Below are 21854 nucleotides of genomic sequence, written 5' to 3'. Positions count from 1 at the left end.
CCCGATGCAACCTGGGAAATGGAGTTTACGTCTTCCGGAAGCGCTTCCGGAGATTACAGATAGAGCACACCAATTAGCGCGTTTCTTACTGCGTAACTGCACCTGGATATTGACCAATGAGAGGTCGGCCTCATTTTCCTCGGGATTTGGAACAGTGGCAGTCATGGCGCCACCCGTGAGGTACTGCGTCCCCGGTAAGTCAGCGGTATCTAGAGCAAATCTTGGGCAGGGACAGGGGCAAGAAGGCCAGACGACCAACAGCTTCAGCGGACCCGTGGCTGATGCAGCGTTTTTTCCGCAGGCGAACGTCTGTGTAACTTGGAGGAGGGCAGCCCGGGCAGCGGCACCTACACCCGGCACGGCTACATCTTTTCGTCGCTTGCTGGCTGCTTGACAAAGACCAGCGAGAACGGCGCGGTAAATGGGGCAGCTTCCCTTCTCCTCTGTCTCTTTGTCTTACGCTGCCTTTGATTTCACTGTCTTTAGGCAGGGTCCTACGAGCGCGTCTTTAGTGCCTGGTTCAGGAGAAGGAGTTAGTCTCTAAGTTTCTGACAGCTGGGATCCCCGCTGCTGGACACTTAGCCATCACAAATTAGTTGTGTTGTCTGGCTTGGCTGCGTTGCTAACCCTCCGGGAAGCAAGCTGGGGAAAGAACGGAGGCGAGCTCAGCCGTGCTGTGAGCTGAATCCTGGCCGAATGTCGCCTGCTTCTCCGGCTTCATCTCGCTCCGCTACCCGCGCCTCACTCTTTGCAGAAGTCCTACTGTCTTTTTCAATATCGCCAGTGGACCACAGAGTCTTTGTACACACGCCGTCTGTCTGGAACACGCTCCTCTCTTCCTTAGCCCGATTAAATCCTACTTACTCAGCGGAAGAGAATCCACCACCATTGCAGGAGACGCGGGCTCGATCCCTGGGTCGGAAAGACCCAGGAGAAGGGAATGGCAACACATTTCAGTATTCTTGCCTGGAAAATCCCATGGACAGAGGAACCTGGCGGGTTACAGTTCATGGGGTCGCAAGAGTCGGACACGACTGAGCGACTAAACCGCCACCACCCTTTAGATAACCTCACTAGTATCACTTTCTCAGAGAAGCCCTATAGACACCACTAGTCAAAAAAGGGAGTTTTGTTTTTTGTTTGTTTTAACACTCACAAAGAACTGTTGGGGTCAGTTTGCCTGTTTGTTTTGCCAGGCAGCATGCAGGATCTTGGAAGGAACCCATCCTCCCTGCAGTGAAAGGTCAGAGTCTTAACCATGGGACCACCAGGGAGGTCCCAAGAGCTGTTAGTCCCTTTCTAAGCACTTAGTTCAGCATGCAGTTTAACACTCAGTTATAAGTTCCCCATTAGACCCTTCCACTACTATGCACGTAGTGCAAGGTAAATGCTCAGTAGATGTTTACTGAATGTATGAATAATATTATTCTCCCTGGTTCCAGAGGCTGATCCATGATTAGCTTGGGATCAGATAAGCAGTTCTTGGAGGAGCAGCTTAAAGACTGGAAGTGGTGGGGGGCATGGGTTTAGTTGCTAACTCGTGTCCGACACTTGTGACCTCATGGACTGTAGCCCACCAGGCTCCTCTGTCCATGGGATTTTCCAGACAAGAATACTGGAGTGGATTGCCATTTCCTTCTCCAGGGGATCTTCCCAACGCAGGAATTGAACCCAGGTCTCCTGCATTACAGGCAGATTCTTTACTGACTGAGCTATGAGGGAAGCCCAAATCTCTATACAGTCCGTGGAATTCTCCAGGCCAGAATACTGGAGCGGGTAGCCATTCCCTTCTCCAGGGGATCTTTCCAACCCAGGGATCGAACCCAGGTCTCTGACATTGCAGGCAGATTATTCTTTATCAGCTGAGCCACCAGGAAAGCCCTAGAGACTGGGAGCATAGTAGAAAGAGGATTCAGTATTGACTAAACCTTAATTCTGCCTTAGGTAAGAAACTTACACTCCCTTTATAGGTTCTTACCTATAAAATGAGAGACTTTTGTATTTGATCAATTTTGGGAATTTCCCTAGGATTTGAAAGTTTGTTCATTTTATAGCTGTGGGATGTGATAATGAGCCAAATATATGTGGTCTCTGCTGTCAAGGGGTACAGATACAAACTGTAAGCAAATAAATGCTCAAATGAATGTATACTTACATATGATGGCTGCTCTGAAAGAATATTACAGAGTACCATGAGAACATGTAATAGGTAAATCCAGCGTAGTCAGAAGTGATATTTAGTCTGAATCTAAAGGATAAATAAGAGTTGAGTGAGTGAGCAGAAAGAGCAGGTTGGAAAGAGATCCTGAGATGGGAAAAAATTTAGTGAACTGGTGAAACTGAAAAAAGACCAGGAGAGCTGAAGCATATTGAACAAGGGAAAGGTTAAGAAAAGATCAGGCTCAAAAATATCTTTCCTACACCAACAGCCAGTACCATGCTCAAAGAGGAAACTCGACAAGTGTTAAATAGAAGTAAACAAGTATGGCCACTGTTATATAACATTTATCTGAAAATTCTAGCCTGTCCAATAAAATGACAAACCAAAAGAAAGATATAACTTTGGAGGAAAGAGTCAAATTATCCATGATTACAGGCAATGTAGTTGTATGTGGAAAAACTCTTAAGAAAATCATAAAAAAACTCAAAACTCATCTGAAGTGGTAAGATTATATCTTCTTGCACCTTTCTTTCTGTGGCCCCTTGGCCCTCCTGTATCCTAAAATTTCTAAGGCTTTCTGCTCTGGGCTACAAATGAATCTGTCGTCCACCTGCCCATGTGACGTCTACTGTGGCCCAAGGTATCCCATTTTACTGTCAAGCCACAAATACCTTTATCCAAGGCTTAGCCAGGATATTCATGTTTTATTTTTCTCTCTGTAGCTTCCTGTCATATCTGTGATGAGAGAAACAGAGTCCCAATTACTGCCAGATGTAGGAGCTATTGTAACCTGCAAGGTAAGTTGGTCCTAACCTCCCTGCTTAGGATACCGTCCAGTGTTGAAATCATGATCATTATAGAACTGCACTGTCCAATATGGTAACCAATAGTCACATAAGGTCATTTAAATTTCAATAAAATTAAACAAATTTAACATTTATTTCCTCAGTTCTGCTAGCTCCATTTCAAGTAGTCAGTAGCCACAGGTGAATGGTGGTTGCCATGTTGGTCAACAGAATTTTTCTATCATCACAGAAAGTTTTACTGGACTGTGCTCGGTCTAGAGATTTCTAGGATAATGATCAGTGTGGTCAAGTTCAAGCTTATGTAGTCCTTTCACAGAGCTGGTTTCCTCAGTATGTAATTTTTTATTTCTGTCTGGGAAACAGGAGTACCAGAAAGTCATAAGGAGGTGTATTTTTGAACATCTAAAGAGAAACTTTTTCTGCAGAGAAATCAAAGATTTTTATAAAGTCTTTGAGGGCAAGTGCAAATTAGTGCTGTACCAATTAGTAACTATAAGACATCCGTATTTCCTGCCCATCCCCACCCTCTGCCAGTTGACTTGTAGCTCTTAGTTTTCCTCTATAAATAATTTCTCCAACAGAAAATCTATATGGGAAATTCCTTGGCAGTCCAGTGGTTAGGACTCTGCACTTTCAGTGCCAAAGGTGTATGTTCAGTCCCTGGTCAGGGAACTAAGATCCTGCAAGCCACACAGCGTGGCCAAATTTAAAAAAGGGAAAAAAGAGAAAATCTATGCATTATTTTGAAAATAACTGGACAGGCACAGTGATCCAAATATTATCCAGCAGCTGAAATGGAGACGTAAGTTCCATTCACACTACAGGCCTCTTGGTGAGATCTGCTACAGGTCTAGTTAGAGTTGCTATGCTTCCCTTGTGTATTTATGTTAGACTTGCACATTTTTAAAAATCTCTGCCATATTATTTCATTTGATTCCCTCGGTAACTCTATTTTAGGTGGCCAGAGTGGCTCTTACTCCACTTTATGAACATCACTTATGCAGGGATAAATACGAGTTAACTTATCTGAAATTCTATGCTTAGTAGGGATGCTTGGACTAAAATCCTAGTCTTTCCTAGTTGATTCCTGCCTCCTTCAGCTGACAACTGCTAATACTCTATAATGTTGCCCTTTCCTCTGTTCCACAGGTCTCCAGCATCAATTCACGCTTTGCCAAAGTACACATCCTATATGTGGGGTCCACGCCACTTAAGAACTCTTTTCGAGGAACCATCCGGTAAGGAGTATTTTTGTCTTCATATTCGCCTCAGCGCCTGGAATGAGATTAGGATAGGATGGGAGACTGGAATTTTTAAGAACAATTAACAGTCTACTCCTGCCCTGTCTTACCTCTTTGTGCTTTGATTCTCCCCAGGTAGTATCTAAAGAAAATATTATAGTATGTGAGTTAAAACAGAAGGAAGACATTAATGAGATAGGACTTTAAATAGAACAAAAAAGAATTGAATAAGCTGGAGGTGCATTGTGGGTATGATTCATACCAAAGTAGAAGGCATTTTAGGAAGTACCTTTTTTTCTTGTGTTTAATTTCAAATAACCCAAGCATTATAAGACAATAAAAAGGGTAGTGGGTAAAGTGGTATTTTTTCCCCACTATGGATTCTTTGAGAAGGGACAGACAGTTCTTGTGAGCTAGATAATTTAACATCTGAGGCTCTTTCCACCCTCAGGATTCTGTGTGGTTCTGTGATGCTGCCATTCAAGCTCTCCTAAGGCAGCAGAGTTCCTTATCCTCTGCCAAATCGGATCCACTTTCCTCTAGTGGGAGGTATTGATACTCCTGTTCTGTTTGATCCAAGAATGGGAACTGTGATTTTCTCCTCGGGGTTAGGACGGGAAATATTTCTCCACCTGCTCCTCTGGGTGGCAGCAGGGTCCTGATCAGGACTTGTTCTCTTTGCTCTTATAGCTCTTTCTCTGCTGGGAGTCTGCCGGATAATTCTTTCTCACAGATAATTAATCTTTCTGTTACTTCTTTTCTTTATAGCAAAGAAGACATCCGAGCTACTGAAAAAGACAAGGTTGTTGGTTGGTTCTTTTTTTTCTTCATGGCTTTAGGAATCTCAGTCCTTTGAGATTATTCCAGTGAATTTCAAAAGTCTGTGGGAATGTGGAGTCCAAGGAATTTTAAGGTGTTCTTTACTGGAAGGTGTGGAATTCACCTCACTATTCCTTTCCTCTTTGTGTGATTTTTCTTCTGTTGACCAGAGAGGAGCTAGTTTACGCTTTGTCTTTGAAGCCAGGTATTTATTCATGGCTGTTCTCTCAGACTTATTCTGGACCCTTTCAGGGCAACCATAGTACCTTTTGTCTAAGTCAGATTCCTGATCAGGTTACTGAGTTCAGATCTTTCATTTTTGTGATGATGCCGCAGAATCAATAGAAGTTGTTGATCTACTTGAGTAATGGTAGATCTGCCATTGGGGTTCTACCCTCTGGGGTTAGAAGTAAATTAGCTCAACCCAGTGGGGTTAATAGTTTCATTATAGACCTGATCGGAGTTTTTACTTAACACTTCTTTCTTTACAGGTTGAAATTTATAAGAGTTTCCGCCCAGGGGACATCGTCTTGGCCAAAGTGGTATCCTTTATTCCCTGAAGACTTGTGGTCCTTTGTCAAAGGAAGAAATGGAAGTAGAGAAACCACTCAGGTAGCTATGAGAGGGAAGACTTGTAAGTCTTTGTTTTCCTTTACCAACGTGATGTGACTAGATCTCCCTAGGTGATGCGCAGTCCAACTACCTGCTAACCACTGCCGAAAATGAGCTGGGAGTGGTGGTGGCCCACAGCGAATCAGGTGAGTTTGTCCATGCTACCATGTGCTTACCTTTTCCTGAGAGCTAAGGTTGGGATTCGTCCACTGTTTTCCCTCGTTTTTTAATTATCTTAGAAGCAGTGTGAGTGTAGATACTGACTACTGGGATTAGAATGATTCTCCTTATATAATCTAAGGAAAAGAGCCACTCACTCCTTAAATCAGTGGAATAAACAAGGCTTTTTTCTGTATGAGGTGAGAGGTTCACTAGGCAGCTTGGTGACATCAGTTCACACCCAGCTGAAAAGAGAAATGTCTCGAGCAAGTATCTGGGGTCCCAGCTCCTACACCACCTTTCCCCTTGCAGGTGTCCAGATGGTCCCCATCAGCTGGTGTGAGATGCAGTGCCCGAAGACCCACACCAAAGAATTCCGGAAGGTGGCCCGAGTGCAGCCTGAGTTCCTGCAGACCTAAGCCACTTTCCCCACGCAGAGGGGAAGCTGTTTTCCAAGAGTACATGTGTGAGTGACATCAGGAGGCTATTGTCTTTATTCAGACACCAGGGGTTCGTCAGCAGCCACCTTTAGAAAAATCTTTCCTGTAGGTGGAACATTTTTCTTGTGAACCTTTCAGTGGGTTTTTTTCTCTGGAGTAATTTCTTTTGGAGGCACCAGCAAACAACCTGTATGATGGTAGATTATAGCCTGTTCTTTGAGTGTTGCAAATGTGTGCTTTTGCTATGACAAAGAAAACATTTTTATGAAAAGAATTTTAGTTTCTGTTGTCTCAAGTAGGGTAAAGAATCTAAACTGACATGACATCTGGAGCAGAGTCTTTGTAGACAATGCCCAACCACCTCTTTGTGTTTTTTACGTGCTACATACTTTTGAGTACTTGCTATGTGTCAGGCATGGGTTGAGCACAAAATTACCAACTTTTGTTCTAAGATTCAGTACAAGCTAAGGAAACTAACATCCCATCAGGCTACTTTAGACTTAAAGTACTAAAAGTCTTCCTAGGATTACTGTGCACATCAGATAAACAGCTAACTTGGAAAGCAAGATGCTTAAATTTTAGAATAAGGGTCCCAGTACTCAGTAGTGTACCTTCTGGCCCGTTCATTCATACTGGGTCCCAGTACTCAGTAGTGTACCTTCTGGCCCGTTTCTGTTTTCAGCGTGCTTCCTCTTCTGTAAACGGCACTAGCCCTTTCAGAGGTTATCAGGATTGAAGATTATGTATACATGTCTCACCCGATGGCTAGCACAGAGCGCTTAAGAATTTTCTAGATGCACTTGTTCCTACTAGAAGAGGACGGCATTATGGGCTTTCTCATATTCCAGTGATCTTCTCAGAGGCCTCAGAGAAAAGGCAAGTGTGAGCAATGCCCCTCCCCAATTATGTAGACAACTGCAGTCAGTCCTCCCCGTCCATGGATGGGAAACCCATGGAGAGAGAGCCATCTGTACTATGCCACCTTGTATTAGGCACTTCAGCATCTGTTAATTTTGAAATGTTTATTTTGGCTGTGCTGGGTCTTAGTTGCTCTTCACTGCAGCATGCAGACTCAGCTGCGTGCATGTGGGATCCTGTTCCCTGACCAGGGATCCAACCCTAGCCTCCTGCATTGGGAGCTGAGTCTTAGCCCCTGGACCACCAAGGAAGTCCCTAGCATCTGTTAATTTCAGTATCCAGAGGAGTCCTGGAATCAGTCTCCCCTCTGCAGATAAGGGATGACTGTAGATTCATTTTCTCCTGCAAGTATAATTTCTGAGGAGGTTAGGTAACTGACAGGGATAAAACTTCAGGAGCCAAAAGGAAAGGTGTGAATCAAGTTTACAGTTTACTAATAGAAAGGGACTGGCTTTTTTAAGTCTAGTAAACAAACTTTTACCTTTCTAAAGAAGGTATACTTTGGCCACCTCATGCGAAGAGTTGACTCATTGGAAAAGACTCTGATGCTGGGAGGGATTGAGGGCAGGAGAAGGGGACGACAGAGGATGAGATGGCTGGATGGCATCACGGACTTGATGGACATGAGTCTGAGTGAACTCCGGGAGATGGTGCTGGACAGGGAGGCCTGGCGTGCTGTGATTCATGGGGTCGCAGAGTCGGACACGACTGAGCAACTGAACTGAACTGAACTGAAAGAAGGTATAATAGTTTCAAAATTTGATTTTAGTAACCAGTAGCATTGAGCAAGAGCTGTAGAGAGGCAACAGTTCAGCTCTTCAACCTGTAGTGGAGAACCCAGTGAGATACATGGTATTGGGAACCCCCCAGTGATGACCTCTCAACACTTCTGGATAAGTCTTCCCTCGGCTTGGACTGAGGACCATGCCCCAGATGTGCCATTCTGACTAGACTGTATGAAGGGAGTGGGTGCAAGAGATAAAATGGCTGTGTAAAGTTGTGACTGGCTGTCCTAAAGCTTAGTCATACACGAACTTGGGCAGTGAGAGACATTTCGAGTTGAATGTTCGAGTTGATTTCCTCAGGTAAGACATATCACACAGAAAATATTGCACATCACTCCTTTATTTTATACTGATCTGGAAAAAAGATATTTTTAGTACAGTTATGCTCAAATGAGTACTGGGCCCAAGTGCTAGGCCAAGCAACTGGAACATGGTTCAGAAGTCAGGCACAGTGAGAGACACACTTGGACATGATCAAGAGGCATTCCACTGCCACAAAACAGTAAGGCCGGGGAGGGATTCTAAAGCACACAACAGGATGAACTCCTACGCCTTAGAAGTCAAGGAGCTTATCCCATGATGGTGTAAGGAATGACTTATTTGCTGATGACCACATGTGGGAGTATTTCAACCGCCACTAAAAACCCCAGAAGGGTTTGTTTGTGGGGTTTTTTTGGTATTTATATATAATTTTTTTTTTTTTTTAAGTAAATGCAACACAAAAACATTCAGGATTGATCCAGCCTTTTAGAGTCAGGGAGGAATATTTGATTGGGTCACCATGCAGGTTACATTCATCTTCCACTGGAATGACTAGAGCCCCGAGTCACCTAACAATAGCGCCCAGCTGGCCTCTGGGGACATGAACAGGCTCTTCTCACTGGTCACACCTCAGCATGGTTTTCTCCCTGACCCCTACGCAAGCAGCTCCTTAGTAATAAACCACTATCAACCCCCCCAGTGATAACCTCTCAACACTTCTGGATAAGTCTTCCCTCGGCTTGGACCGAGGACCATGCCCCAGACGTGCCATTCTGACTAGACTGTATGAAGGGAGTGGGTGCAAGAGATAAAATGGCTAATGTGGAATTGGGAGCCGCTGGTCCCCACCTGCAGCTACAACTTATGATGCCTACAGATGTCATCAGTGGGACATGCGCCAGGGAGAGGTGCAGAGGAGAAGGGTGGGCCAGGGCAGGGGAGGAGGGTAATCCCTGGGAAAGCAATTTGCTGCTTGCCCTCACTTCTTGGCCTTGCCCTGGGCAGCCACAGCCTCCATAGCTTTACGCACGGTCTCCTCATCCCCCAGGAACTGCATGGGCTTGATGGGCTTCAAGTTCTTGTCCAATTCATAGACCATGGGAATGCCAGTCGGCAGGTTCAGCTCCATGATAGCCTCTTCAGAGAGACCTGAAAATATACCCCCTCCTCATGATCAGTCAAGCAAGATAAGAATACACCTCTCCAGCTTTTCTGTTCATCCTCCAGGTGAGGAAATGGGTCCTCCAAGGACTCTGGCAGGAATTAAAACAAGACACCCTTTTTGATACTTGTCGTAAGAGTAAGGATCTGTATTAGGGTAGAGTGATCACCCAAGGAATGCCCCCAATATTCTTTCTCAGCCACTGAACAGCAAGAAAAAAGGGATGAAAGGTATCCCTCCCCAAGGGGGATCTGGAAGCCCACAGTGAAGCAGGACTATACATCTTAGTATCTCAAATGTCCTATGTTGTCCATACAGTTGCCAAAACGTGGCGCATCTGGGCCTCTAGGCCCTCGAGTGAAACTTAGGATACAAATTGACACTCACGTGGGGAGTTGTAATCAGGCTGTGGTTAAGGATTTTTATCAGCAATTTCAACTAGCAGTCCTAGTCCAGAGGTGAAAGTGAAAGTGAAGTCGCTCAGTTGTGTCCAACTCTGTGACCCCATGGACTGTATCCTACCAGGCTCCTCTGTCCATGGGATTTTCCAGGCAATAGTACTGGAGTGGATTGCCATTTCCTTCTCTAGGGGGTCTTCCCGACCCAGTCTAGAGGTAGGCATCTCAAACTTTCGTGTGTATCTCCTCTGGGGAGAGATACTTTCCATCCCTTTTTTTCTTGCTGTTCAGTGGCTAAGAAAGAATACTGGGGGCATTCCTTGGGTGATCACTCTGCTGTAATGGAGCAATGACAGATGCACCTAGATGACAGATGCAGCTTCCAAATCAGGTCTGAAGTGGGACCTGAGGTTCTAACGTGTTAACAAGCACCCAGTGGGGTGTGGCAGCCTCTGGTTCTGCAGATGATGCTTTGAGAAGCAAGGATCATGTTTCTACTAGGAGATAATCTGGACTGTCTCTAAGGCTCTCAGTACATCCAACCCTTTCCTGAAGGTCTCCTTCATACTAAATCAGTCCAGAGTACTGGCAGTTCTGCTTTACCCTTCCCCAAGGGCCCCTCTGAAAAGCATACATACCCTCCAGATGCTTGACGATGCCCCGAAGGCTGTTGCCATGGGCCGCAATTAGTACCCGTTTCCCCTCCTTGATCTGGGGGACAATTTCTTCATTCCAAAAGGGCAGAGCTCTGGCAATTGTGTCCTTCAGACTCTCACAGGAGGGCAGCTGGTCTTCAGTGAGGTCTGCGTACCTGCGATCCTAAACAAAAAATCCCAGCTTAACAGTTATTACCAGTTGCATCTGTTCTGCCTATTCCTCATCCCCTAAGGGATCACAGTGATAGGTAAAAGTCTCTCACCAGGGCACTGAGAGCTTGAGAAGGGGGATTATTACTATCCTGCCCTCCCTCCCCCATTACCCACGACAGGGAAGATTGAATAGTCCAAAAGAAACACAACTTAGGAAAGGTAGGCCTCAAGGCCTTCCCAACTCACTTTACCTTGCAATTGGTTTAGGAAGGCCCTATCAGCTACGGTGCAGTTTTAAAAAATATGGCAATACATGTAAAAAAGATAGAAATTCTTTATAGATAAACCACATAAACTCTTAACTAAATCTTTTAACAAGCGATGGTCTTTCCTTGGAGAAGAGGGATTACAAGGGGGTATTTATTTTATCATAAATTAGAAACTCAGTGATCTAGGCAGATACTAATAAAAGCTAAAAGAGAGAAGTCCAGATTCTGATCCCCTGGTCCTGTGTGCAGCGAGCCAAACCTCAGTTTGTCCATACCTTACTGATGTTGCTGTAGAAGGGATGGTCAGGCTCCATGGGAGGTGGCGGGACATCATAGGAGCGCCTCCAGATCTTTACCTGGGCCTCACCATGCTTGGCAGCAGTTTCTGCCTTATTGAGGCCAGTCAGACCCCCATAGTGTCGCTCATTAAGGCGCCAAGTCCTCACCACTGGCAGCCACATTTGGTCAATGGCATCCAGCACTGTCCAGAGGGTCCGGATTGCCCTCTTCTGCACTGAGGTGAAGCAGATGTCAAACTCATAGCCAGCATCTGAAAATTTAAGTTAAAAGTGATAAGCTAATGAGGTCCACTCTAGAGCCAGAATTTCTTTTTTCTTTTCTTTAGCCATGCCACACGACTTGTGGGATCTTAGTTCCCCACCAGGGATTAAACCTGGGCCCTTGGCAGTGAGGGCAAGGAGTTCTAACTACTAGACTGCCAGGAAATTCCCTAGAGCCAGAATTTTCTTATATAAATCTCAGGTATGGACAACCCAAATGAAAATTATTTGGCTAAATATTTTGTATACCCTAAATATTTTATTTTGCATACAGGAAAAACAATATTTTGCCTTTGGGGAAGGTAACATTTGTTGATTTATGTTGCAATTGACAATATACTTCCCAGCAGCTTCCCAATAATTCATCTAACTAAAGGCCCAAATGTACTGTCAACGAGCTAACCTGAGATCTGCGCTAATCCCCAGAGTGCTGTGCTTAAGCACATTTTAATTTTTTATTTGCTTTAATTCTTTTAACATAATATTAAAAACTTGGAGTCACTTAATAAACAGTTAATATTTATAAATAGTTAATATTTATAGAGGGTTTACCATCTGTCAGGCACTGGACTAGTAAGTACTTTGTATGTATTTTATTTAGTCTTCATAACAATCTAATGAGGTTACGTCATTACAATCCATCTTACTGGGTGGGGGAAATAGAAACTGCAGGAGTTAAGCAAATTATCTGAGGTCACAGATATTACATGACAGGTTAAAAACCCAGGTTGTATGACTCTATAATCCAACTCATAACCACCATCTCTAGCTATCTCCATAGCTTCCTAACTTCTAAGGATTCTGATGTTTGTATTTTAGGTAGAACTGTCACTTCTGATTGATAATCACTAATGCATTTCAGTCCTCTCTAATTTCTGGTCCAGGAGACATGGGACTTTGAATTCTACAGTTAGGGCACAGCAGGAGCTCGTAGAGGATGCTGATAAAGCCAGTCTGTTACATGAAGCTGTGTCTTCCCTAGCGTACGGAGATCACATCACAATCTCTTCGTCCACAGCTCCTTTCTGCTAGTCGAATGACTTGACTACCCTATATATCCACCTGCCTACATCAACTGGTACACCAAGTTTAAGAGAAGCCACTCACTGGAGAAAGAGCAGACCTCTCCTCTACACACAGCAGTTATGAGGGGTGGTATCAAGAGTTACGTTGGCCCAACCAGTAAGTTACAACCATATGTATCTTCATTTATGTTTCACAAACCATTATTCTCCCTCCCACTTTAATGGGGAGATGGCCCTTTCCTTATGCAGTGAGCCAGGAAAACATTCCTGTTTTCTTCAGTGAGGCTATAAGGCCCTCATTGAAATTCAGCACAAACTTTACTGTGTGTTGCTTCGTATTGAAACCACCAACAGTAATTAATGAAGTGAATTTTCTGCCAGTCATTCAACTGAGAATAAGGCCAGTAAGAACTACACTGATGGGGGAAGGGAGGATTAGTCACCAGGAGACGCACCAGCACCCACGAGGGAAAAGACACATCTCATCGCTGAGCCTCAGGACCAGTCCTAGTAGACTCACTTACAATCTCCTCCCTAACTTTATGGGGAAGAATGATTCCCCAGTAAAAGGCTGAGTCACTGGGAAGCAGCATCCTCAGTGCAAGGCTCAGCTGCCATGCTGAAAAGCTGTGGTTTTTTCACTGAGTTTTCTAATTGCAGTGGAGTGCTGCACATTAGATACACAAATAGATCCCAGAGAAAAAGAGCAGTTCCCCTTATAACTCTCAACAAACTCTAAAGCCTCTTCCTTTAACTTGGCCATGAAACAAAAGCAGAGTTTAGGACGCTCCCAGGGATGGGGTTAGCTGGTGTGCCATGTGGCCTCCATCCTCCCTTAATAATATGGCGTGGTGAAACTCAGTTCTTGCTAATTTGCTCCTGAAATCATGCAAGATTTTATAAGCCCTACAGTACTTAAAGTCCTGGTGAAATTAATACTTTATTTTAGGCCTTTTATATTATTAGATTATTCATATGGTCTTCATCATTCAGAATTTTTGCTTTTAGTCATTGACTTTTTATTTAATCATCTGTGATGCCCCTAAACAGTTATTTTAAAATTTTAATGGGCTTTCTTTTTAAACTAATGCTACTAACATTTACTTAAAAACTGAACTTGGGTCTGTTATTTTAAGAGATTACAAGTTAAGGCATTTGACCAGTCTTAGGGGACAGCTGCACTTTGCTTTGTCCTGGGTCAGTCATCAGCAAACCACCACAGACCCATTCAGTTCTTCCTGCCAGACAGGAGAGAAAATGGCCTCCTTTACCAGCACTTTCCCCATCCTGGCCTCTCCTAACCGGTATGAGGTCATACCAGGCCATCCCCAATTATTCACACACATCCTCAGCAGGATTACATTTCCCAGACTTGTTTCCAAGCCTTTGCTTCATTTCTAAAAGATCTACAGTGGAGGCAAGAACCTAGAGAGAGCAAATTTGGGCCAAATACCTGATTCACATCAACCAGGCATCAATGACCTATTTCAACAGCTGCTGCTTTGTCGAGGTTAAAAGGGAGCAGAGCAGGATCAATGGAAGCACCTCCTCAGTCCTGAGATACTTTGAATTGCTGGCAGCAGGGAATGCTTCCTTATTAGCATTTCAAAATCACAGAGAGCCGTCTGCCAGAGGGGGCCAGCCTGAGTAGGCAAGCTTATCTCACTTCCACTTCCACCTTTGCCTGCAACAGCCTACCAGTTCCCTAGCACCTACCTGTTTACTCATCCCCAGAACAGAGGCCAGCGTGGTGGACTAGGAATAAGATGTAGCCTTGGTCAAGTTCTCTTTCCAACTCTCACTTTCCCAACTGTGAAAGAGGGCCAGGGAGAGTTGGGAAGGAAGGGAGTGAAATCTGTATACTTTATGGCGTTGTGAAGAGGATTAACTCAAATCCTTCATTCATTCAACCACTCATTTACATTTGTGGATGCACTGTGGACACAGGGTTTGTGGAATGCTGCTAAACAGCATCCTACAGCAGCACGTGGATGTCTCTGGTCTCCGCAGCGCCGCTTCACTCCCCCACGGCGGGGAGAAGCATGTGGCCTGCCACTTCATCAGCCTCCCTAGCCTAGAGTAGGTTTGGTTGTAGCCAGTGGAAGACACTGGGCATCCAATTTAGTGACCCGTCCCCGAGTTACTAAATGCTCAGACTAAGACGAGAGCGATTTCGCAAGGCGGTGTGGAGAGCGCAATAAAACTGCGCGGTGACCGCCCGGGTCCTCTTCTTGGCTGGGTGACCTTGAGCAAGTCGATCCCGCAACCCCGGCTCATTTTCTCAACTGCAAAATACACTGCTAGAAAGAAGAAGCCTAAGGTCTAGACGTTCTCCGGGAGGGGGTGAGGCCAGGCGGCCGTGACCCAGAGGCGCCAGCCCCGGCCTTCGCAGCCCACATCCACCGCCCCGGCCCGCTACGCACCTCTCAGCGCCTGCCCGCCTCGCTTCGCCTCCTCGTGCCCTGCTGGGCTCAGGTCCGCGTCGTACCAGCCGCTGAAACGGTTCTCCAGGTTCCATGTGCTCTCGCCGTGCCGGATCAGCACCAGCTTGTAGGCGGCCATGGCTGCGGTTCGGGATGCGGCGCAGACTGGGGATCACCGAGATTCCGGAGTCGCTGCCCGGCCCCCGGCTGCGCCTGCGCGCTTGCGCCCCACCCGTCAGCTCCCTTTCACTTGCACCGCCGAATCTCTCCACTAGCTCGCGGCCACCCTCCTCCCGCCGGGTGTACGCATGCGCTCCGTGCGGGCGCCGCAGCCGCCTGGCGGAGGAGGCGCTCTCCCAGGAAGACAGGGCGCATGCGGTCTCCGCCGCCTACCCCCGTCCGCCGCGGCGGTCACGGAGCGCACGTAAGCGCCCAAAGGCGGTGGAATCTTTGGGCGGTGCTCAGAAGTGCATACCAGCCGGAGTGTCATCGAATTGAATTGCAGTCATTCATAAGCCCTTCGTTGTAATAAAATGTTCTTTATTATTCCAATCGCGCTTGGCTTGCCCAGATCACTTTCCCATCCGAACACAGATTGTGATTCACACGCCTGAGTTCCAGTCTTCACTCTTCCATTTTACTCGCTATGTGGACACTGCTTAACCTCGCTCACCCTCGTCTGTAAACGAGGGTAAATATTCAGCGGGTGGCTATCTACCAGGAGGGTTTCCCAGGTGGCTCAATGGGTAAAGAATCCGCCTGCAAAGCAGGAGACACAGGAAACGCGGGTTCTATCCCTGGGTTAGGAAGATCCCCTGGAGAAGGGCCTGACAACCCACTCCAGTATTCACGCCTGGAGAAGTCCATTGGACAGAGGAGCCTGGCGGGCTACAGTGCATGGGGTCGCAAAGAGTGGGACAGACTGAAGTGGCCGAGCATGAGTATATCTACCTGGAAGGTGCTCAGTAAATAATGGTTGTTTCTATCTCATTTCCATGGACAATGATCTCCATAAGGACGCTGGTTCTGACTGCTAGTTTGAAAGACTTGCTCTTCATTTAACACAGAGCTGTTTGTCCCAACTTTTCTAGTCTCTCACAGCCTCTGGTCAATGCCTCCTGGACCAACAGTGAAGCAAACTCTAGGCCGATCAAACACTCCAGAAAGAGAAGGATTACTGCTTGTCCCTCCCCTACACCTAATCAGCAGTTTAAGTAGACAGCTTATCTGCTGTTTATCTAGACAGCTTTCCAGTGCCCATGCCACTATGTCCTGGTTTATTTCAACCTTGCCACTTTATTGAGCACCAAACATGAGTCAGGCAGTGGACTAGGGTCAAAGATGGGTAGAATGTGTTTTCTGGCCTTCATAGCAGGTGGAGTGCAAATAAGGCCCATGTGTAAAACACCTAAGAAATTGTGCTGTGTGTTATACTTTGACAAATTATACAAAAGTTTTTAACACTCACTCATAAAGCACCTACTATGTATCAGGCAGTGTTTTAAGTACTTTACAAACATTAGCTCATTCACTCCTCACATCCTCATGATGGTCTTAGGAGCCTGAAGTGAAGTGAAGTCCCTCAGTCGTGTCCGACTCTTTGCGACCCCATGGACTGTAGCCTATCAGGCTCCTCCGTCCATGGGATTTTCCAGGCAAGGGTGCTGGAGTGGATTGCCATTTCCTTCTCCAGGGGATCTTCCCAACCCAGGAATCGAACCCGGCTCTCCCGCATTGCAGGCAGACGCTTTACTGTCTGAGCCACCAGGGAAGCCCTCTTAGGAGTCTAGTACTATTGATTCCCTATTTATTGAAGAGGAAACTGAGGGATGAAGCAATTTGCTCAGGGTTGCAGGAACCAGGACTCAAGCCTAGGCTCGCTGCCTCCCAAGTCCGTGTATATCTAACCTAATATTCTCTGTGGGCTCCACATAAATGTTGCATTTAGGGCACTTATTGACTTTAAAGAGTGGGAAGGGTTTGATAGGCAGAGAAAAGGCACTTTGTTAAAAACGTGAATCAAAGCACGTAATACTGGTTTTTAGATATGTCATCTACTGTCCGTGAAAGTGTTGCAGGGAGAAGTCAATTCTGACTCCATGTTGAAACTGTTTCTTTGACTTGCTTTCCATTGCTTTTGTTATTATAATCACGTAATAGCCTGCCTCAGAGAATCCTGCCCCCCTGCCAGACTGTTAAACTAAAGGGCCTTTGTTCAGAAAGAACTCTGTCCATCTGCAGATAGCAGGAAGAAAGAAATGAACACATCTCCCTGTCTAAAGCTTGCTATTTTAGGAGATATTTGAACTAATGGCCTTTTTATTTTGCTCCCTCCCCTGCCCCTCAACCTCTGATTCATAAGAGAAGCTGGCATCCAGACCCAGGGAAGATGATTTTGAGACATTAGCCTACCATCTTCTCGATCAGTCGGTTCTCTGAACAAAGTCGTATTGCTTGCCTCAACACCTCGTCTCTTGGATTCACTGGCCTGTCATGAGACAAGCAGACCTTACTTGGACTTGGTAACAAAAGTTTACCATGTCCAGTGTTTTAACTTATTATATTATCTCAACCTTCTCGCAATTCATATAATGTAGGTTCTCCATTCTGCAGATGAAGAAACTGAGGCCTGGGGATATAATTAGTCCAAAGTCACAACTGCGGGCAGAAGTGAAAAAGAACCCAGGACTCAAACCCAAACAGTCAGTGGCCGAGTGTGCACTCTAACCACAATGTTCCATTGCCTCCTTCCTCTGCAGCTGGGAGAAGATGGGACTCAGTGACCAGAGAGGTCACTGGAATGAGGTCCAGCACTAAAAGCTGCACTTGGAGTTTCTGGACTTCCAGGGCTGCAAAGCAAGACCTGCCCCGGAAGGTTTCCTTGTTCAAGCTCCTGGCATGGCCCATGTGGGGACCTTGGAAGACTCCCTCTTTGGAAATTCTCCCTCTGGCCATTCCTTCTGCTTGGTCACTGCAGTACTGATGCGCATACACTCCCAGCCTTAACCTTGCCTTTTCAGACTAGCAAATAGTCATAAATAATAATAATGTTATTATTAACATATTGATAACAAATGCTATTACCCATGCGATCAAGACTGGGATTGGAACTGAGCATGTAAGTGGGATACTTTGGGCAGGAGGCCAAGGGTGTCTGTGCCACCAGCCTTGGGAGAGAGCCCGGGAATCCTAATTTATTGCTTTCATCCATTTGCTGTGCTTCCAGAAGGAATCTCTCACCTCCTTGGAATTCTGAGGAACTCGAACTCACTCACAGGATATCTACCTTAGATTATGAAAGATTTTTTAATGTATCTATTTATATCAGATCAACTCAACTAGAAACTCCTTGAGGATGGGCACTGCATCTCTATTTCATATACCCGTGGAGACTTTGTCCTTGGCCAATTCCAGGGCAGCTCCTCAGAGCTATCTGAGAGGCGGTCCTCCTGGCTGTAGTTCTCAGAAGGTCCCCAGATAAAACTTTCATTCACTCCTAGGTCCTAGTTTTGACTTGATATATGACTCCCAGCCCTGGGCCAGGACCTTCCCCTACTGTGTAACTAATTTCCGTGATCCCTGTTTTAGGACCACCCCAGGTCCAGGATTTGGAAGGAAAGGACAGAAACTGGATCTTATTGCCACTGCCTGGACCAGGCAGGTGTCTAAGCCCCCAACAGGTCCTAAATCCCTCTGGAGATTTAACCCTTTGAGAAACATGGTCCACTGTTAAAGTAAAATGCTCCTGAGGGGAAGGAGGTGAACGGTTTAAGCTAGCTGTCTCATGAAGAAAAGTTCTCATACCCCAAAGACTGTCCTGTTGCCAAGGCAACAAGTAACAACCCCAAAGGGTGTTTTTTTTTTTCTTTTTTCTTTTTCCAAAGGGTTTTAAACCATATCAGCAATGACAACTCATCCCCCTGTAATGGAACGATGACAGTTTGCCTTGGTGACCACACTTCTGTAGGGCAATCAGAAACAGTCACCAGCCAGTCCCTAAACTCTCCCTCCTGTAAGTGTGCCCATCCCTGACCTTCACACCTCCCAGCACCTCATGGACAATCACTTCCCTGCTCCACTCAGAGACTGCCCCACAGGCAGTGCTGTGTACTCCCAAAGTAAATCAGAGATTCAGCTTTTTGTTTCAGCTATTTAGAGGTGGTGTCTTCCATAGACACCCTCCACATCTAGTCTGGAACTGCTTGCCTCCCTGGGAGTAATTTTTCCTCTAGGGCTATTGCTAGTCTCTACAGTATCTTGGTTACTTAGAAAAAGACCAGTTCCAATGAGAATGGGAGTTCAGATCCCTCAGGTGGGAAATTGAGCAGTCCACAGTCTCCATAACTGCACATTGCAATCTAGCTCATTCCTCATAACTGGTCAGTCAGTGAGTGCTGCCCATTCCACCTCCTAAATACATTTTCCCATCTATCTTCTCCTTTTTGCTCCCACTGCCACAGCCTTGGTGTCAGACCTCATTGTTTCTTGCCTGTACTGGTCCAGTAGTCTTTAATTAGCATCCTGCCTCTAGGGCAAACATGTCATATTACCTCTAGCCTCTGTGTCTTTGTAGCTGCTGTTCCCTCGCCCTGGCCCACACCTCCACCTTTCCTTTCTGATCAATTTCAATTCACCATGCAGCTCCAGTGTCACGGCAGTGGACTGAACGTTTATGTCCCCAAACTCATATGTTGAAATCTTAACCTTCAAAATGAAAAATACAAAAGAAACCATAACCGGATGAACCTAGAGCCTATTATACAGAGTGAAGTAAGTCAGAAAGAGAATAATAAACATCATCTATTAATGCACATATATGGAATCTAGAAAGATGGTACTGATGAACATATTTGCAGGGCAGCAATGGAGAGGCAGAGATAAAGAACAGGCATCTGGGCACAGGTGGGTGGTGGGGGTGGGGAGGAAGGAGAGGGTGGGATGAAAGGAGAGAGTGCCATGGAAACATAGGCACTACCATACGTAAAATAGATAGCCAGTGGGAATGTGCTCTATGACTCGGGAAACTCAAACCAGGGTTCTGTAACAACCTAGGGGGGTGGGATGTGGGAGGTGAGAAAGAAGTTCAAGAGGGAGGGGACATATGTATACCTATGGCTGATTCATGTTGATGTGTGACAGAAACCAACACAATATTGTAAAGCAATTGTCTCTCAATTAAAAATAAATAAATGTTTTAAAAATGCAAAAAAACATCATAACCCTGATGTGATGGTATTAGGAGGTGCAGACTATGGGAGGTACTTAGACCATGAGGGCTCATGGGATTAGTATCTTATGAAAGAAAGCCCAACGACTTTCCTGATGATCCAGTGGCTAAAACTCCACCCTTCCAATGCAGGTGCCTGGGGCTCAATTCCTGATCGGGGAGCTGGATCCCACATGCTGCAGCCAGAGATCCCGCATACTTCAACCGGGATCGAAGATACCGTGTGTGCAGCCAAATTGAAGAAAAAAGAAATGAACACATTTATTTTTAAAAAGAGAGAGAGTGAGCTCACAGAGTTCTCTTGCCCTTTTTGCCATGTGGGGACTCAGCAAGTAGACAGCAGCCTATGGATCAGAAAGCAATCCTCACCTGACACTGAATCTGCCTCCTAGACCTGCCCACACCCTGCCAAGCTCAAGGCTCCCTGACTCCTAGGCATACCTGGATGATGGCGTGGATCATATCATCACCATGGTTTCTTCACCGCCACGCCAACCAGCCTGTGAGCACTGTACCCGAGAACTAGGCCACTTTGATGTCTTTGTAATCAGCTGATCATGAAGAAAAGGACTTGAGAGAAAAGTATGTTTAAAATGCCAACTCTATCATTTAATGCTGTTGGGAACCTAAGCAAGTACTCGACTTTCTCCAGCTTTGGTTTCTCCATGTGTATATTATGGATAATGATGTGAAAAGAAAGTTAAAAATGGAGTCAATATTGCTAACAAAATGCTCTAAAATGAAGCTGGGAAAGATTTCCCTGGTGGTTCAGTGGCTGAAAACTCGGCAGTGGCCACAGGACTGGAAAAGGTCAGTTTTCATTCCATCCCAAAGAAAGGCAATGCCAAAAAATGCTCAAACTACCGCACAATTGCACTCATCTCACACGCTAGTAAAGTAATGCTCAAAATTCTCCAAGCCAGGCTTCAGCAGTACGTGAACCGTGAACTTCCAGATGTTCAAGCTGGTTTTAGAAAAGGCAGAGGAACCGGAGATCAAATTGCCAACATCTGCTGGATCATCAAAAAAGCAAGAGAGTTCCAGAAAAACATCTATTTCTGCTTTATTGACTATGCCAAAGCCTTTGACTGTGTGGATCACAATAAACTTTGGAAAATTCTGAGATGGGAATACCAGATCACCTGACCTGCCTCTTGAGAAACCTATATCCAGGTCAGGAAGCAACAGTTAGAACTGGACATGGAACAACAGACTGGTTCCAAATAGGAAAAGGAGTACGTCAAGGCTGTATATTGTCACCCTGCTTATTTAACTTCTATGCAGAGTACATCATGAGAAATGCTGGGCTGGAAGAAGTACAAGTTGGAACCAAGATTGCTGGGAGAAATGTCAATCACCTCAGATATGCAGGTGACACCACCCTTATCGCAGAAAGTGAAGAGGAACTAAAAAGCCTCTTGTTGAAAGTGAAAGAGGAAAGTGAAAAAGTTGGCTTAAAGCTCAACATTCAGAAAACTAAGATCATGGCATCTGGTCCCATCACTTCATGGGAAATAGATGGGGAAACAGTGGAAAGAGTATCAGACTTTATTTTGGGGGGGCTCCAAAATCACTGCAGATGGTGACTGCAGCTATGAAATTAAAAAATGCTTACTCCTTGGAAGGAAAGTTATGACCAACATAGATAGCATATTCAAAAGCAGAGACATTACTTTGCCGACTAAGGTCCGTCTAGTCAAGGATATGGTCTTTTCTGTGGTCATGTATGGATGTGAGAGTTGGACTGTGAAGAAAGCTAAGCGCCGAAGAATTGATTCT

The 21854-nt window shown here is 45.5% G+C and overlaps 2 protein-coding genes across 2 annotated transcripts; one reads left to right on the top strand and one right to left on the bottom strand.

Moving 5' to 3' along the window:
* Positions 1-82: 82 nt before the first annotated feature.
* Positions 83-6493, top strand: EXOSC1 (exosome component 1). Its single transcript, XM_052660942.1, has 8 exons — positions 83-194; positions 302-417; positions 2884-2958; positions 4117-4205; positions 4977-5010; positions 5519-5569; positions 5701-5785; positions 6111-6493. Exons 1-8 carry the CDS (start codon positions 164-166, stop codon positions 6215-6217), a joined length of 588 nt encoding a protein of 195 aa, XP_052516902.1. The 5' UTR covers positions 83-163; the 3' UTR covers positions 6218-6493.
* A 1770-nt stretch (positions 6494-8263) lies between these two features.
* Positions 8264-15091, bottom strand: PGAM1 (phosphoglycerate mutase 1). The gene is made up of 4 exons (XM_052660709.1): positions 14849-15091; positions 11116-11390; positions 10401-10581; positions 8264-9351 (listed from the first exon to the last, which is right to left on the bottom strand). Exons 1-4 carry the CDS (start codon positions 14985-14987, stop codon positions 9182-9184), a joined length of 765 nt encoding a protein of 254 aa, XP_052516669.1. The 5' UTR covers positions 14988-15091; the 3' UTR covers positions 8264-9181.
* Between the last annotated feature and the right edge of the window lie 6763 nt (positions 15092-21854).

This window comes from Budorcas taxicolor, chromosome 23 (assembly GCF_023091745.1).
Source record: "Budorcas taxicolor isolate Tak-1 chromosome 23, Takin1.1, whole genome shotgun sequence".
Taxonomy (NCBI): Eukaryota; Metazoa; Chordata; class Mammalia; order Artiodactyla; family Bovidae; genus Budorcas; species Budorcas taxicolor.
This window is presented reverse-complemented; position numbering and strand designations above follow the sequence as displayed.